The sequence below is a fragment of the Cucurbita pepo genome, chromosome 2, assembly GCF_057944985.1.
Source record: "Cucurbita pepo subsp. pepo isolate OVF chromosome 2, ASM5794498v1, whole genome shotgun sequence".
Classification (NCBI taxonomy): domain Eukaryota; kingdom Viridiplantae; phylum Streptophyta; class Magnoliopsida; order Cucurbitales; family Cucurbitaceae; genus Cucurbita; species Cucurbita pepo.
Window position 1 is genome coordinate 14910817 of NC_141799.1, and position 15018 is coordinate 14925834.

A 15018-nucleotide genomic window follows, 5' to 3' on the forward strand; every position below is an offset into this window, starting at 1 on the left:
AAATCTAATTTTGACTTATAATTAACTAATTTATTTTTTAATACAACTAAAAATAATAAATATATTATTTATAATATAGGTTGAGAATATATCTATATTAAATGAGGCTGAGAATTGAATGGGGTGAGGACGGGGAATATAAACTTGTCCCTGACCCTATTTGCTATCTAAATCAGGAATCCCTGTTTGGGGGTAAAATAGACATTTTTAATTAAAAGTAAGAAAACGAAACTATAAAAATAACTCAAAATTATAACCGTCGATTACGAAGGAACGTATAGTTTTTGAAAATTAATATTAAACTGAAATTAAGACATGTTCACTCGTTAAAAAACACGTAAATATTAGGAACGTGAAACATAGAACAATCAAACAATTGCATTAATTTAAAATATATGTTAATTACCATTAAATACAATTATATGGTAATAAATCTAATTACTATTCTAGATAAAAATAATTTAGACATTATTCTCAAGAACAACTTCATAGCTTTTAGATTGTTTTCTTGAGAAGAGAACCTTATCCAAAAACTGAGCAACAGAATTAACGACCTTTGCAATTCCAACGGCAACGTTGACATAATACAAGCACCAACCCAAAATGTCCACCGGACCCAATTCCTCCGCCGCCATCAACCACTTTCGTTCCGCCACGACCACCAACGCCTCCGCTTCATCCCTCAACCGCCACCACCAGAGGCCGCCGAAGCTCAACGTAGTTGCCGTCGTCTCAAACCATTTCTCTTTTCGGGATTCCCCAAATACTGTGTCGTCCACCACTGGCTTCACCACCGTCCTCGTCCAGTGCACTACAGACTCATGAAGTCCTAAAAAGAACAATATCCTACTCCACAAGCCACCCTCGACGCGGCCGACAATCGTGTCGGTGAGGCCAATCGACAAACTTCCCTCGATCCCGACACCGACACACACCTATCGTTAACAAATATGAATAAATTATTGCTCGGAATCGAATTAAATTTTTTGGGTTGAGTTGGGTTGTTTTAACGTACCTGAAAAGTACAGAGGAGAATCCAAGCAGCGTAGAGACGTGGTTGGGAGACGTGGCCGTGAAAGTTAGTGTGGAGAATGGATTTACCGGTGAGGGAATGGAGGAGGGCGGAGACGATAACGAAAGTAACGAGAAGGAAGAGAAGAGGAGAATTGAGGTAGAGAATGAGAGAGAGGAACAATGGCGGCGGGGCGGGGAGATATAGGGCGGAGGAGAGGCGGAGGAGGAGGAGGAAGGAGAGGGGAAGCAAGAGGCCAAGAAGGTTGACGGCGAAGAGATGAAACAAAAAGGAAGGTTTTAGAGCTTCCATGGTGGCAACTTTGGTTTGTAGAAGACAAAGAATTGGATTGGTTTATAAATATATATATATATATATATACATTTCTTTGAGTAATGTTTATAAAATTTAGGGAATAATCTTGTTATCATAAAGTGGATGCCACGTCCACAATTTTTTTTTTTTTTTTTTTTTTTTTAAGGATGAGTTGACTTTGACTTTGTCCGATGATTATTATATTATATACAACCACGATATCAAAAACATGCTGGATTTGTAAATGACATGGCGTTCCCGATCGAAAATGACAGACTCCTTTAGAAAAAACGAAGTTATTCAACTTCTTTTTCTCAAATTAGTTTCGTTTCGACGGCCCGACGAGTCATCTACTTAAACGAAGCATCCTGCAACGCGCCCCTCCTTGAATTATTTGGTTGTGTAATACTTCTAGAATACAAAGAACAAAATGCATTTTGACCCATCATAGTTCTCGATCATGTCGTGCCACTAGGCGTGGCTGACCATCTATGATGGTGGGAGCGAATATACAAGGAAAAAGCTTAGATAAGAGAATACGTTTTTTGTAAAATGCTCGACCAGGGAGAAAAAATGTTTGGCCGAACCCAAAAAAAATAAAAACAAAAACTTAGTGGATTGGATTAAACCGAATTGAGTATATAATTGTGTGTTTCATATAATTAGAGGTACTCACGAGACAAATATATTTTTTTTGCATAAAGTATAACTAGAGATGTCTATGAGGCGGAGAAAAGTCTTGAAAGTTTACCTCATCCCCATCTCTGTCTCGTCAACTTCTCTCTACCCGATAGTTATATGCTCTAAGTCCTTAGTGTTGCCTTGTTGCTTGCATCACATATAACATCAATCTCAATATCTCAAATCTTGCTTTCAAAATTCTCTTTCGAAATCTCTCTGCTCCATTTTCTAAAACTTTCTTCTCAAACTAGAGTCAGAAGCTCGAGTATACGTCGCTTGGCTGTAGGCGACGCAAGAATGAATTGGCTTAACTCACTTTTTGCTGGGGAGTGAGTGCCGCACAATCGCAAATTTGCTGTCATCAAAAGTGCGATTGTGACAAGTGGTATTGCAAAAATTGACGAAGAAAGTTTTATATATTAATCTTCAATTAAAAAAAAATATATATTTATAGAAATATATATTAATACTTTATCGATTTATCCATTAAATTGAAAATATAATATCATAATTATAGAGACTAAAATTATTTTATTTTGATAGAACTTGTTTCTTTTTTTAATCTTTAATTTCTTGAATTAAAAAATTAAAACTAATTTTTTCCTGGACTTATATAAGTAGTTGGGCCAATGAAGTAATTGGAGCATCATGGGCTCTTGGGCCTATTTGTGCCATGATCTTATTCTTTTTTTTTTTTTTAATATTTTATAATTTAATTATATATATATATATATATATATATATATGTATGTATGTATTTGTTTTTAAATTGAGTTTAGATTTATTCTAAAATTTTAAAATATTATTTAGATTACTTTTTAAGCCTAATTTGGTTAAGAATTTGCATGAAGAATTGATTATGGCCTTGTGTAATTTTGGCAATAATTCTTATAACAAAAATTCAAATATGGAAATTTCTTTCAAAATTTGGTAATTTTAAATTTTTTGAAATCACAAATGGTCCAAATGGTCCAAATGGTTTGAAAGGTTCGACCATGTGAGATCCCACATCGATTACCGAGGAGAACAAAAGTCTTCCTTATATGGATGTGGAAATCTCTCATTAGAAGACATGTTTTAACGAGTTAAAGTGAACAATATCTGTTAGTGGTAGAGTTGGGCTGTCACAAATGGTATCTAAGCCAAGCACTGTGCCAACAAGGATGTTGGGCCCTTAAAAGGAGTGAATTGTGAGATCTCACATGGATTGAAGAAGGAAACAAAAGCACTCCTTATATGGATGTGGAAATCTCTCATTAGTAGACATGTTTTAACGAACCAAAGTGAATGGTATCTGTCAATGGTAGGGTTGGGCTGTCATAAATGGTATCTAAGCCAGACACTGGGCAGTGTGCCAGCAAGGACGTTGGGCCCTTAAGGGGGTGAATTGTGAGATTTCTTATATAGATGTGGGAATCTCTCCCTAGTAGACGCATTTTAAAATCGTGAGGCTGACGACGATATATAACGGGTCGTAATTCAATGGAAGCTAGCACAAGTCGTAATTCATTCTTTCGTAATGAAGTTCGATCTAATTTAGTTCGGTTCGGGATAGAATTTGGCAAATGTAAAGATGAAAAATGATAAAAATTTGCATAGGGCTCCCACATGTTGTGTGGAGAGGATATAAAGGAGATTCAATAAATTCCTTAAAGTTCCATTAACTTGTTGGTGGGTATGGCATTATGAATGTGAATTAGTGCTTTTTTTCCCCTTTTCAAGTTTTTTTTTATTATTATTTTTTTATGCTTTTTCTCTTAAATAAGAAACCACTTAATATTTCTTTTCATAAATTGATTAGCAAATAAATAAATATATATACTTTTACAAATTTTTTAATAAATTCTATTTTTTTATATAAACTTTTAAATTTTTACGTCACACTAATAAATTGCTTACATGAACATAACATCACATCATTTAAATATTTAAAAAAAATAATATTTTAAATTTTTATTTGATGAACAACACATAAAAATGCGAACAAGTATTTTTTATTTTTTAAAGATTAAAGATATTATTAAAAAAAATTAAAAGTTTAACGGTATTTTTTATGTTTTTATTATAAAAAAATGCTAAAATACCTTTTTAGTTTTTTTTTTTTTTTTTTAATTTATGGATATTATTGAATTTTTTTTTTAATTTTAAAATATTTTTCAACAAAAATAAAAAATTCATTAATATTTTTTAAAAAACAAAATACAAAATAACGTATTACATTCCAAATTTGCCACCCATAGGATTGTATGCGTGCTAAAAAGGAGTAGGGCCCACAAATGCGCCATGCAGCCAATGGAAGATATAATAGGGCCCACCATCCCTAAATTAGTAACAATAATTGTCATCTTAATTTCCATCCTAATTTAAATATTTGCTCGGGTGACTTTGAGCGGTTGCAAATGACATCAGAGCCAGACACTAGTGCCAGCGATGACACTGGCCCCTATGGGAGGTTGATTGTGAGATCCCACGTCGGTTGGAGAAGAGCACAAATCATCTCTTACAAAAGTATGAAAATTTCTCCCTAATAAAGATGTTTTAAAACCGTGAGTCTAACGACAATACGTAACGGGACAAAGCGGACGATATAACAAAACATTTCTTACAAGGGTATAAAAATCTCTCTCTAACATACGTGTTTTAAAACTATGAGGCTGACGGTGATACACAACAAGGTAAAGCGGACAGAACAATATCTGTTAGTGGTGGACTTGAGCTGTTACACAATTAGTAACACGAACATAATTTAGTTGTGATTAAGATAGGTTCGTATTAATTTAGGGATCTCTTTTTTCCTCTATCACTAACTCCATTAAATGAGTGATGAGAAACAAAAGATGGCAACTTGGGAGGGTGATTTTGTCATCTACTCTCTTTCTCTCTCTTCATTCACTCTCTCTTCCTCTCTTCATAACAAATGCTCAACAATCCCTCTGTTCTTATTTTCCTGCTTCAAATTCTCAACAACAAGAACAACAAGAACAGGAAGAACAACAAGAACAGGAAGAACAACAAGAACAAGAACAGATAGCCATAGATAGCCATAGCCATAGCCATAGCCATGGAGCTTTCTTCTGTTCATTCCCTCTCTCCAAAGCCAAACCCAGATGATGACAATGATACCAATCTTTCAACCCAGCTCATACCAGAAGCAACTTCCAAAAAAAGGTTCGTTTTTTCCTCTTTTTTCCAACATTTCAAGGCAAAAAAATCCAAACCCATTTGAAAAAATTTGTTCTTTTTGGTTATTTCAATCCATTTTCTTCCAAAAACAAAACCCTTTTTCTGTTTTTGCAGAAAGGTCCTGCAAAAAACTGTGGTTACTGTAAAGATTGGGTCTAAAAAAGCTGCAATAGGCGTAGGGAAGATGAAGAATGAAGGGCCTCCTCCTGATTTTTGGTCTTGGAGAAAATATGGTCAAAAACCCATCAAGGGATCTCCATATCCAAGGTTTAATTTGCTAAAAACTCCCTCAAAAACATGTTTTTTTGCTCTGTTGGTCCTTTGTTTATCTCTGTTTTGGTGGTGTTTTTAGGGGTTATTACAGATGTAGCACAACAAAGGGCTGTTCTGCAAAGAAACAAGTTGAGAGATGCAAAACAGATGGTTCAATGTTCATTATAACATACACTTCAACCCATAACCATCCAGGTCCCAACATCTCTACTCTTAATTTGGATCAAACTCAAGAACAGATTCAACCTCAGCCGTTGGATCAAGGTCAAAATCAGGATGGTCATCCAAATCAAGGGCTAGAAAAGCAAGATCAAGATCAATGTGATGAAGAAGAAGAAGAAGAAGAAGAAGAAGAATTAAGTATGGAAGAAGAAGAAGAAGAAGAAGAAGAAGAAGAGGAAAAGGCAAACAAGACAGAAGTGGAAAATCATGATCATTTCTTTGATGAACTTGAAGAATTGCCATCTCCTCAACCTTTCTCAAGCTATTTTTTTGATGAAATTAGGCTAATTTCTGCTGCCCCTTCTTGATTTTTGTTTATGTTGTTCTAAGTTCAAAAGGTTTAGAGGGCTAAATCTTAGTTGAAGGGTTCAAATTTCCGGTCGTGTTGTACTCGATATGCAAATATGAAATCCTACACCAGTTTCTATCATCGGTTATCTTTATTTGGTAATGGTTGAGTAACGTCTTTTCATACAAGGGTTGGTTGACGAGTGTTAATGCTATGTTTGGTTTACGAGTAAAAAAGAAAACTTTATGTGGTTTATAAATTTTTGTTAGTATATCCTAGAATATCCAGGTTTAGGTTACATATATATCAACCAATCTTACGAGATAGCTCTATGGTGTTATAAAGAATGTTTCGTTCTCTTTATAAGAGTGTGGAGATCTCTTACTAGCAGATGCGTTTCAAACACCTTAAGGGGAAGCTCGAAAGGGAAAGCCCAAAGAAGACAATATCTGTTAGCGGAGGGCTTGGACGGCTATAAATAGTATTAAAGCTGAGCCCTGAAAGGGGTGGACACGAGGCGGTGTGTCAGCAAGGACGTTGAACCCCGAAGGGGGAGGGTGGATTGTGAGATCTCACATCGGTTGAGGAGGAGAACATAGCATTTTTTATAAGGGTGTGAAAATCTCTCATAGCTATCGCGTTTTAAAACCTGAGGAAAAGTCTCTACCACCCGTTGTGGGCTTGGGCTGTTGATGGTGCTTTTTAAAACCTGAGGAAAAGTCTCTACCACCCGTTCGGGTAGTCTTTAAACTTTCAAATGTTAGTAATAACGTTCAGCTTTCAAGTCGATTTTCTTTTGATCCGTAAATTTTTATAATATTTGTTGTAATCTCGAAACTTTTTAACATAACCATTTTATGTTCGGTAGGTTACTTTTTTCACCTTAAATCAACATGTTAATATACATACTCAAATTTATATTACTAATTTGTTAAAATTAAAATAAAGTAAAAGATTAAAATGACTAAAATAAACATTTTTAAAGTTGGGATACTAAATAAAATAAATATAAAGTTCAAGAATTATATTAAGATACAATATATATATTTTTTTTATTATAAAGTTTATTGTCGGTACAAAATGTTAAATTTATTGATAAGATAATGATGTGATGTGAAAACATATTTTATTAGTTAGGTTGAAGTAGACATATTTACTCGTAAACCCAAAATTTACCTTGTTTGATATCACGTATCGTGTAATAACATACACGATTAGAAATGACGTGATACAGGAAAATAGATCTATTAGAAATATTATTATATTCACGGCTAACGTAATGGTTTTTGTACGCATCGTTTGATTTTAAAAACGTTCCGTGACAATAACGATTTTATAAGATTTAAAACGATATAGTATTAAGGAATAAGTTATAAAATGAATAAAATTTCAAATTAGTTGAATAATAATTTCCAAAAAAAAATATAGACCAAATTTATAATTTAATCATTTAACTTACTTTAAAAATTTTCTTGATATTTAGTTATATAATAAAAAAAAATTGTATAAACATACATTTAACTATTCCAAATTAATTTTATGAAATAAAAAATCACAAATTAATATTTTGACAGTGCCTTCAAAGACATCTCCAAAATATTTTTTCAATATTTTTTCACATGGACTTCTACACAACTCCCGAGCAATAATTTTAAAGTAGAATATAACAGTCCAAGCTCACCGCAAGAAGATATTGTCCTTTTTGGACTTTTCCTCAAGATTATATATAGCTCGTTTGTTGAGGTTTTACACCCTTGTAAAGGATGTTTCGTGCCAACGATGTGAGATCTCACGTAAAAGTACGTTTAAGGTGAAACAAAATCTCTTAAACATATTCTCGATCATTTTACTTCTAGAGAAAGCAAATGATCGATACTTAGCTCAATCTTTCACTTCAAACATACTAAAAGAAAACGTTTTCTCGATTTTTCATGGAAACATAATGAGAAGAAAGATGGAAAAGGGAAAACATCATCAATAATGACCAATAATTCTAGTTCAGCCCCAAGTTTGTGAAGAAACACATCCATAATGCAACAACTCCATTGAAAAAAAGAGCACTAAAATATCAGAAACAGCCAATTTCACAGGTAATAAAACCCTCCCAGCAACGCATACGGAAAGCTACTGAATGCATTAGAAATTCTCATTGAAACCTAACGCATATTAATCCACAATCAAGATAGTGACTTCATAATAATGCTGTCTTTTATAGGGTCGGCGGCATCTTTTCCAACACCCAACCAGACATTGCCAAGTGTCAGGTTAACATTATCCTTGTCATCCCAACCAACCAAAAACTTGAGGGGCATTTGAATAAAATATCTTGGTGGTGTAAGGAAACCAACAGGAATTCAATGGACATTTAAAGATTTTCTAAGATGAAAGCATGGAAGCCATGTTGTTATAATGGTCAAAATCTGCATACACTAAGATGGTTTTTGCATTTAAATCTACAAGAAGAAGAATATCTAACCGGTTGCTACACAGCAGGATGAAATTTACGCACCCGGCTCGTTTTCGGTGGAAGCTGCAGCTGCTAAAGGTTGGAAAGCTTTGAGAGGATTCATGATGACTCCATCTATGAGTCCATACTCTTCGGCTTCTTTGGCACTCATGAAGAAATCGCGATCAGTGTCTTCGTTAATCTTCTCGAGACTTTGACCGGTGTGGTAGGAAAGATACCCGTTAAGATTAGCTTTATGATACAACATTTCATTTGCCTGCCAAGCAAGTTGCAGTTTAGGGGCTTTGTTGAAAATGTCTAAAATTAACATGGATGAAATCAGAGAATCAATAATCTACTAATCTAAGGTAATAGTACATTCCTGCTAAAAACGATCTAAATTCTCGTACCAAAAACTTGTTCAAGTTGGACATGAAAATTTTCATTTTCTTAATGTTCTTGAAGACTCGTGAAATGATAGCGCTTACTAAACAAAAACAAATTAGCTCCAAACTCATCCTCAAAGCCTATATATGAAGTACCTTGACAATATAATGCAACCAAAGGAAGTATTAGAAGTATCATAACACAATTGTAGAAGTTTATCAATATTTTATTGATCATCCAAGAGGATATACAAGGATACCTGAATATCGATGTCAGTCTGTCCACCCTGAGCACCACCAAGAGGCTGATGGATCATTATCCTTGAATTTGGTAAGCTGTATCTTTTTCCTTCACAAATAAAGGAGAAAGAAGGTGCATACTTAATACACAGAAATATGTCATTTAAAAAGAACTACAAAAATAAAATTCCAAAATTTGATGACACTAAAAACTTGTACCTTTAGTTCCAGCACTAAGCAGGAAAGCTCCCATACTGTCAATTATTACAACAAACGGAGAACCAAATATAAGAACAAACATATTACTCTAAAAAATGAGGGTGAGGTTACAGATAATAGCTTTATGGTGGGAAAACTTCTCCTTTTCGCTCATTGCGAGAAGGAGAACGAAACATTCTTTCTAATAAGGATGTGGAAACACTCCCTAACAGACGCGTTTTAAAAACCTTGAGGGAAAGCCCAAAGAGGACAATATCTGCTAGCGGTGGGCTTGGGCTGTTACAAATGGTATCGAGCCAAACATCGGGCGATGTGCCAGTAAGGAGGTTGAGCCCCGAAGGGGGGTGGACACGAGGCGGTGTGCCAGCATGGACGCTTGGCCCCGAAGGGAGGTGGATTCAGGGGTCTCACATCGATCAGAGAAGGGAACCAATGCCGGAGAAGGGAACCACTACCAGCAAGGACGCTGGGCCCTGAAGGGGGGTGGATTATGAGATCTCACATTGGTTGGGGGGGAGAACGAAACATTCTTTATAAGGATATGGAAACCTCTCCCTAGTAGACACGTTTTAAAAACCTTCAGGGGAAGTCCGAAAGGGAAAGCCCAAAGAGGATAATATCGGCTAGCGGTGGGCTTGGGCTGTTACACTCATACTTTCCTCTTTCTATCTTTCCTAAGTTACTGATACACTGTACAAGAGACGCAGCCTTCATAAACGTATCTATATTATGCAAGCCATAAAATTAGTAGAAAAAGATGATAATTGGAACCAAGAGGAAGCGATATGCGACTATTTTAGTTTAGATAATAATTCTTCCCAACACAATTCAGCAATGCCACAACAAATTGCAAATAACACTTGGGGAATAAAAGGAAAAAAGCAGAATGTATCAGCTCATAAAAGTACGGATGCTCCAATTAATCTTGTACCTTGCGGCTAGTCCTACGCAGACAGTAGAGACATCTGGTCGAATATGCCTCATAGTGTCAAAAATGGCCATACCTGCACAGATCCAAGTGAATCAGTGGTTAAAGGATAACACTAATCCGAATCTCCAATGAACAAATGATTGGTGAAATAGTTTTCTGATTCGAATATTACCAGCTGTAACAGATCCACCAGGGGAATTTACATACAAAATGATATCCTGTTAAACATACCAAAAATATTTAGTTAATTGATTAATTATGCAGAAACGATAACAAACTGTATATGAGATACTTCCTTAAAATGGATTGAGAACCAAAAAAGGAACCTTATTGGGATCAACAGCATCAAGGTATAGAAGTTGAGCAACAATGATATTAGCCATATCATCATCAACCGCACCACCACAACGAACAATTCTCTAGTCCAAAAGCAAATTAAATTATCAAAAGATAGTGATAACAACCTACACGCGCTACACCAAACCTGGGCCGAGGAAACAAATATCGCAGAACTACACCCTTACATGTTGAAATAGCTGGCTGATAACACTTTGGAAGCGCTCCTGCACCATTGGAGGAGGACCTTGCCCTTGCGCGTACGTTGGAAAGTATGGTGAAGATGGAATTTGCACATCATCCCTATGAATCATACAGAAATATAATTTCAACATGTCTATGCTTAGTATTTCAATAACTGGTAATGATTATAGCCTTCTTTGGCCTCAAGAGAATGAAAGGGGAAATTCCAAGTTCATCAATCTATGCAAACCTTATAGACCAAAGTCCTCGGCGAGAACTCTTATCCAATGATGAAAACTCGCCTGAGTAGATGGCTTTGACAGGAGAATTCTTGAGGTTTCTTCCACCTCCAACGAATTTTCCTAGTTTCCTGCAAATAGGACATTACCCGTTGCTGCTACAATTAAAACCATAGAGAAATACGAGAACACAACTTCTGCAGCAGAAAAGAAAAAAAAAAATACAAAATAGAGGGGTTTGAATTTAAGTTTATCCCCATAAGAGTAGAACGGTATCAAAATTGAGGTTAAAAATAAAAAATAAACCAGAATTTCCCAATCTTATCATGCATCCAAAAGCGTGCCATTGGTACCAGTAATCTGCGAATACCCAAAGTCCAATTGGACGTCGAAACCCTTCCATTTTCGAACTTAAAACTAAATAATGCACCAATTCAAACAATCCATCATCGTCTCACTAACATGATTCAAAGACGCTAACACATTCAAACACCAAATTAAACTAACATTGAATCGAAACACAAAAAACGAAGACAACCAAAAACAGGTACCTCGAATGGAAATTCTCCAACGGAAGAAAGAGCTTCTGAGACTCGGAAGAAGAGCTCGGATTCGGAACAGGAACGAGGGAGTTTAATCTGAAAGACGAGGCAGATGTGTAGGTGAAAGAATGGGCCATTTTTGCAGCTGAAGGTTTCGGAAAAACTGGACAGAAAGCAATAGGGTGAAGAAGAACCTGCCGAGAATTCGGAACAAGTCCGAGAGGCCTTATCCGAGGGAAGAAGCGAACGACGGCGAAGATAGAGATGAAGAAGAAGATGGGTCGAACAAGTAATTCGATGGCAGTGACCTCTGTTAATATCTCCATCAGAGGCTTCGAGCCCCTTCGCTTTCACACTCACAGAGCCCGACAAGTCACTCATGGGCCGAGATCCGTTTGGTGTTGGGTTTGGATCGTATGCGTCAGGCTTAGCGTTTGGCCCAATTGGCCCAATAACGACTTTGACCGAGGAATTTTTATATATATAATAATAAAATTTTATAATATAAAAAATTATTATTTAAATAAAAAAAATTATAAACTAATTTCGACTTTTTTTTTAGTGGGGTAAGATTTATAGATTCACTCATTTAAATAATTATTCACTCTAAAAATGACCACAATGACCCAGGCTCCAATAACCCTGACCATAAAGATGACCTAGGCTCCAATAACCCATAGCATGACCGATGATCCAGGCTCCAATGACCCGTGAGGCTCCAAAATGGCTACAACTAAATCCGTGCTAGTAAACATGACCCATGACTCCAACTTGATCCATGAGGCTCCAAAATGGCTACATAAATCTGTGCTAGTAAACATGACCCATGACTCCAACTAAAATTTATGCTATAAACATGACCATGGAAAGAGGCCCAGGCAACAACAAATTTGTGCTACTTTCTGTAAACATGATCCAAGCCAAAAAGATGACCCAAATGGCCAGAAAGATGGTAATCCTTGGACGTGTACATGACCCAAGCCAGAAAGATGACCCAAATGGCCAGAAAGATGGTAATCCTTGGACGTGAAGATGACCTAAATGGCCAGAAAGATGATAATCCTTGGACGTGTACATGACCCAAGCCAGAAAGATGACCCAAATGGCCAGAAAGATGGTAATCCTTGGACGTGTACATGACCCAAGCCAGAAAGATGACCCAAATGGCCAGAAAGATGGTAATCCTTGGACGTGAAGATGACCTAAATGGCCAGAAAGATGATAATCCTTGGACGTGTACATGACCCAAGCCAGAAAGATGACCCAAATGGCCAGAAAGATGGTAATCCTTTGACGTGTACATGACCCAAGCCAGAAAGATGACCCAAATGGCCAGAAAGATGGTAATCCTTGGACGTGAAGATGACCTAAATGGCCAGAAAGATGATAATCCTTGGACGTGTACATGACCCAAGCCAGAAAGATGACCCAAATGGCCAGAAAGATGGTAATCCTTTGACGTGTACATGACCCAAGCCAGAAAGATGACCCAAATGGCCAGAAAGATGGTAATCCTTGGACGTGAAGATGACCTAAATGGCCAGAAAGATGATAATCCTTGGACGTGTACATGACCCAAGCCAGAAAGATGACCCAAATGGCCAGAAAGATGGTAATCCTTTGACGTGTACATGACCCAAGCCAGAAAGATGACCCAAATGGCCAAAAAGATGGTAATCTTTGGACGTGTATGTCAAATGGTCAAAAGAAAATATGCAACCTTTCATTATTTTGAAATAGATTGTGATAACGTGCTTTGGTATTTGCATGCTCCTGGCATCGGCCTGTGGGCTTTCAATTCGACCTGGACCAAAGAGTCTAACATGTGTGCAAATTAATGTGCGAGTAAACACATTTTTTAGGCTTCAAAATATTTACTTTTACTTTGGTCCGCAAAATATTATATTTTTATTTGAACTTAGTCCCCTGTATTTTAATATTTAGCTAAAATTTTCATATATTCTCAATTTTGATTAATTTATAAATTAATTGTCATTATTTTTTTTTTAAATTTGTATTAAAGTTAATTAAAAGATCTCTAAATGAAAACTACACTTAATAAAAATATAATATTTTAAAATTTAGGGATGAAATTGAAATTATAAAAAATAATATTTTGACTAAAAAAATGTATACTAAAAAACTTGGAGGGAGGAGGTTTTTTCTTTATTTGTTCTTATAAAAACCAATAAAATATCGCAATATGAATTTAAAAATTCAAAAAATGGAGTAAAAAAAAAAAAAAAATGATGAAAATAGGTAAATACATTGAACATATAATATTTTGCCATTGCCAATTGAGTCCGTTCAGACCAATGAGTCCGTTCAGAAAAGTTCTTCCATCCATTCATTACAACAAGAAGATTCGCAGAATCAATTCATCAGGAAATGCACAGAGGAGAATCTGATATCATCATTATGCTTGATCGATCTTCTCCAAATGAACACGTCCAGTTGAAGAAGAAGAAGAAGAGGAAGAAGAAGAAGATGAACAACAAGTCTGTCTTCGCTCACAGAAGCAATTTCGAAATCGCCAAGCAGTTACTGGCGTATTTGCTCATCTTCGAGCTAAGATAATCCAATGGCGAATCCACTCCCATCTCAATAAAAGTATCATCGCAAGTCGTCAGATCAGACATTACGGCGGCGAGGACGCTCTCCATTGTACCAGTATCTTTAGTGTCGATTGATTCCAATCCAGATTGTAGGTCATAAATTGCCATATCGAAAGTCTCCAAGCAAGTATCGTAGCACGAGATTTCGACTTTCGATGCACTTTTACGGAGTGACTTCAATTTTGTTACTGCTTTCCTCACCTCTTTAATCGATTCCTCAATTTCCGTTTTCAGTGCAGAGGTAGGATTCACCTCTGATTCATCTATGTGAGATGAAATCGATTTTGTACACAACTGTGGATCGCTCGTTACATCGCAGATCTCTTCGAGATCGGTTGGGACGGTCGAATCGTCGGAGGAGGACGCCGAAGTCGGTGGTGTTGATGATGGAGATTGAGGCGACGATGCTTCCGATGCTTCCGATTTTTCCGATGAAGAATATGAATCGAAAGGGAATTCCATGTCGGAGGGAGACACCGCATCGGAGTACGATTCTTGAGAATTTAGTGCCGAGTCTTCGGAGTCGGTTGGCGACTGAGCCGGTGGTGATGACGATGTTGATACCGATGGTTGTGGTGATGAAGATTGAGACGGCGATGCTTGCGGTGCAATAAGTGAATCAACAGGGGAACCAAACGGAGCGGAGTTGCGAGGGACGCAAACGGTATTGGCAGGGAAAAAAAGAGAAGAGAGGGCGAGGAGGAGGAAGACATTGAGGCCATTGATGATCTCCATCTTTTGTTCTTGTTGTTCTCTTCCTCCAGAGAACAATAAGATAATAACAGGGTGAAAGGGAAGGGAAATGGATGGAGTGTTGTTGAAGGTAATTGATGGAGGAGGAGGGGCTATAAAGAAGGCATCAACCGCCATTGGAGCTCAATCCAGCAAATGCCTGAAATAGGTAAA

At 36.5% G+C, this 15018-nt stretch overlaps 4 protein-coding genes across 4 annotated transcripts; 1 reads left to right on the forward strand and 3 right to left on the reverse strand.

Moving 5' to 3' along the window:
- Positions 1 to 428: 428 nt before the first annotated feature.
- LOC111788496 (uncharacterized) lies at positions 429 to 1324 on the reverse strand. Its single transcript, XM_023668833.2, has 2 exons — positions 1016 to 1324; positions 429 to 935 (listed from the first exon to the last, which is right to left on the reverse strand). Exons 1-2 carry the CDS (start codon positions 1322 to 1324, stop codon positions 462 to 464), a joined length of 783 nt encoding a protein of 260 aa, XP_023524601.2. The 3' UTR covers positions 429 to 461.
- Positions 1325 to 4816: 3492 nt separating this feature from the next.
- On the forward strand, positions 4817 to 6116 carry LOC111787524 (uncharacterized). The gene is made up of 3 exons (XM_023667511.2): positions 4817 to 5176; positions 5306 to 5458; positions 5544 to 6116. The coding sequence occupies exons 1-3, from the start codon at positions 5070 to 5072 to the stop codon at positions 5992 to 5994; spliced, it is 711 nt and encodes a 236-aa protein (XP_023523279.2). The 5' UTR covers positions 4817 to 5069; the 3' UTR covers positions 5995 to 6116.
- A 2170-nt stretch (positions 6117 to 8286) lies between these two features.
- Positions 8287 to 11795, reverse strand: CLPP5 (nuclear encoded CLP protease 5). Its single transcript, XM_023669730.2, has 9 exons — positions 11507 to 11795; positions 10967 to 11086; positions 10722 to 10836; positions 10524 to 10616; positions 10370 to 10415; positions 10198 to 10270; positions 9267 to 9301; positions 9068 to 9156; positions 8287 to 8698 (listed from the first exon to the last, which is right to left on the reverse strand). The coding sequence occupies exons 1-9, from the start codon at positions 11632 to 11634 to the stop codon at positions 8477 to 8479; spliced, it is 921 nt and encodes a 306-aa protein (XP_023525498.2). The 5' UTR covers positions 11635 to 11795; the 3' UTR covers positions 8287 to 8476.
- A 1949-nt stretch (positions 11796 to 13744) lies between these two features.
- LOC111788958 (Plant invertase/pectin methylesterase inhibitor superfamily protein) lies at positions 13745 to 14923 on the reverse strand. Its single transcript, XM_023669553.2, has one exon. The coding sequence runs from the start codon at positions 14845 to 14847 to the stop codon at positions 14008 to 14010; it is 840 nt and encodes a 279-aa protein (XP_023525321.2). The 5' UTR covers positions 14848 to 14923; the 3' UTR covers positions 13745 to 14007.
- Positions 14924 to 15018: the final 95 nt, after the last annotated feature.

Bases quoted from the DNA above. Each gene is read 5' to 3' on its own strand.
- LOC111788496 (XM_023668833.2), bottom strand. From the start codon at position 1,324: ATGGAAGCTCTAAAACCTTCCTTTTTGTTTCATCTCTTCGCCGTCAAC. The intron at 936-1,015 runs GTACGTTAAAAC...TGTTAACGATAG, and splicing joins TTCTCCTCTGTACTTTTCAG to GTGTGTGTCGGTGTCGGGAT.
- CLPP5 (XM_023669730.2), bottom strand. From the start codon at position 11,634: ATGGCCCATTCTTTCACCTACACATCTGCCTCGTCTTTCAGATTAAAC. The intron at 10,416-10,523 runs GTTCCTTTTTTG...TATGTTTAACAG, and splicing joins ATGCTGTTGATCCCAATAAG to GATATCATTTTGTATGTAAA. The intron at 8,699-9,067 runs GTATCCTTGTAT...CTTGCTTGGCAG, and splicing joins AGACTGACATCGATATTCAG to GCAAATGAAATGTTGTATCA.
- LOC111788958 (XM_023669553.2), bottom strand. From the start codon at position 14,847: ATGGAGATCATCAATGGCCTCAATGTCTTCCTCCTCCTCGCCCTCTCT.
- LOC111787524 (XM_023667511.2), top strand. From the start codon at position 5,070: ATGGAGCTTTCTTCTGTTCATTCCCTCTCTCCAAAGCCAAACCCAGAT. The intron at 5,177-5,305 runs GTTCGTTTTTTC...CTGTTTTTGCAG, and splicing joins GAAGCAACTTCCAAAAAAAG to AAAGGTCCTGCAAAAAACTG. The intron at 5,459-5,543 runs GTTTAATTTGCT...TGGTGTTTTTAG, and splicing joins AAGGGATCTCCATATCCAAG to GGGTTATTACAGATGTAGCA.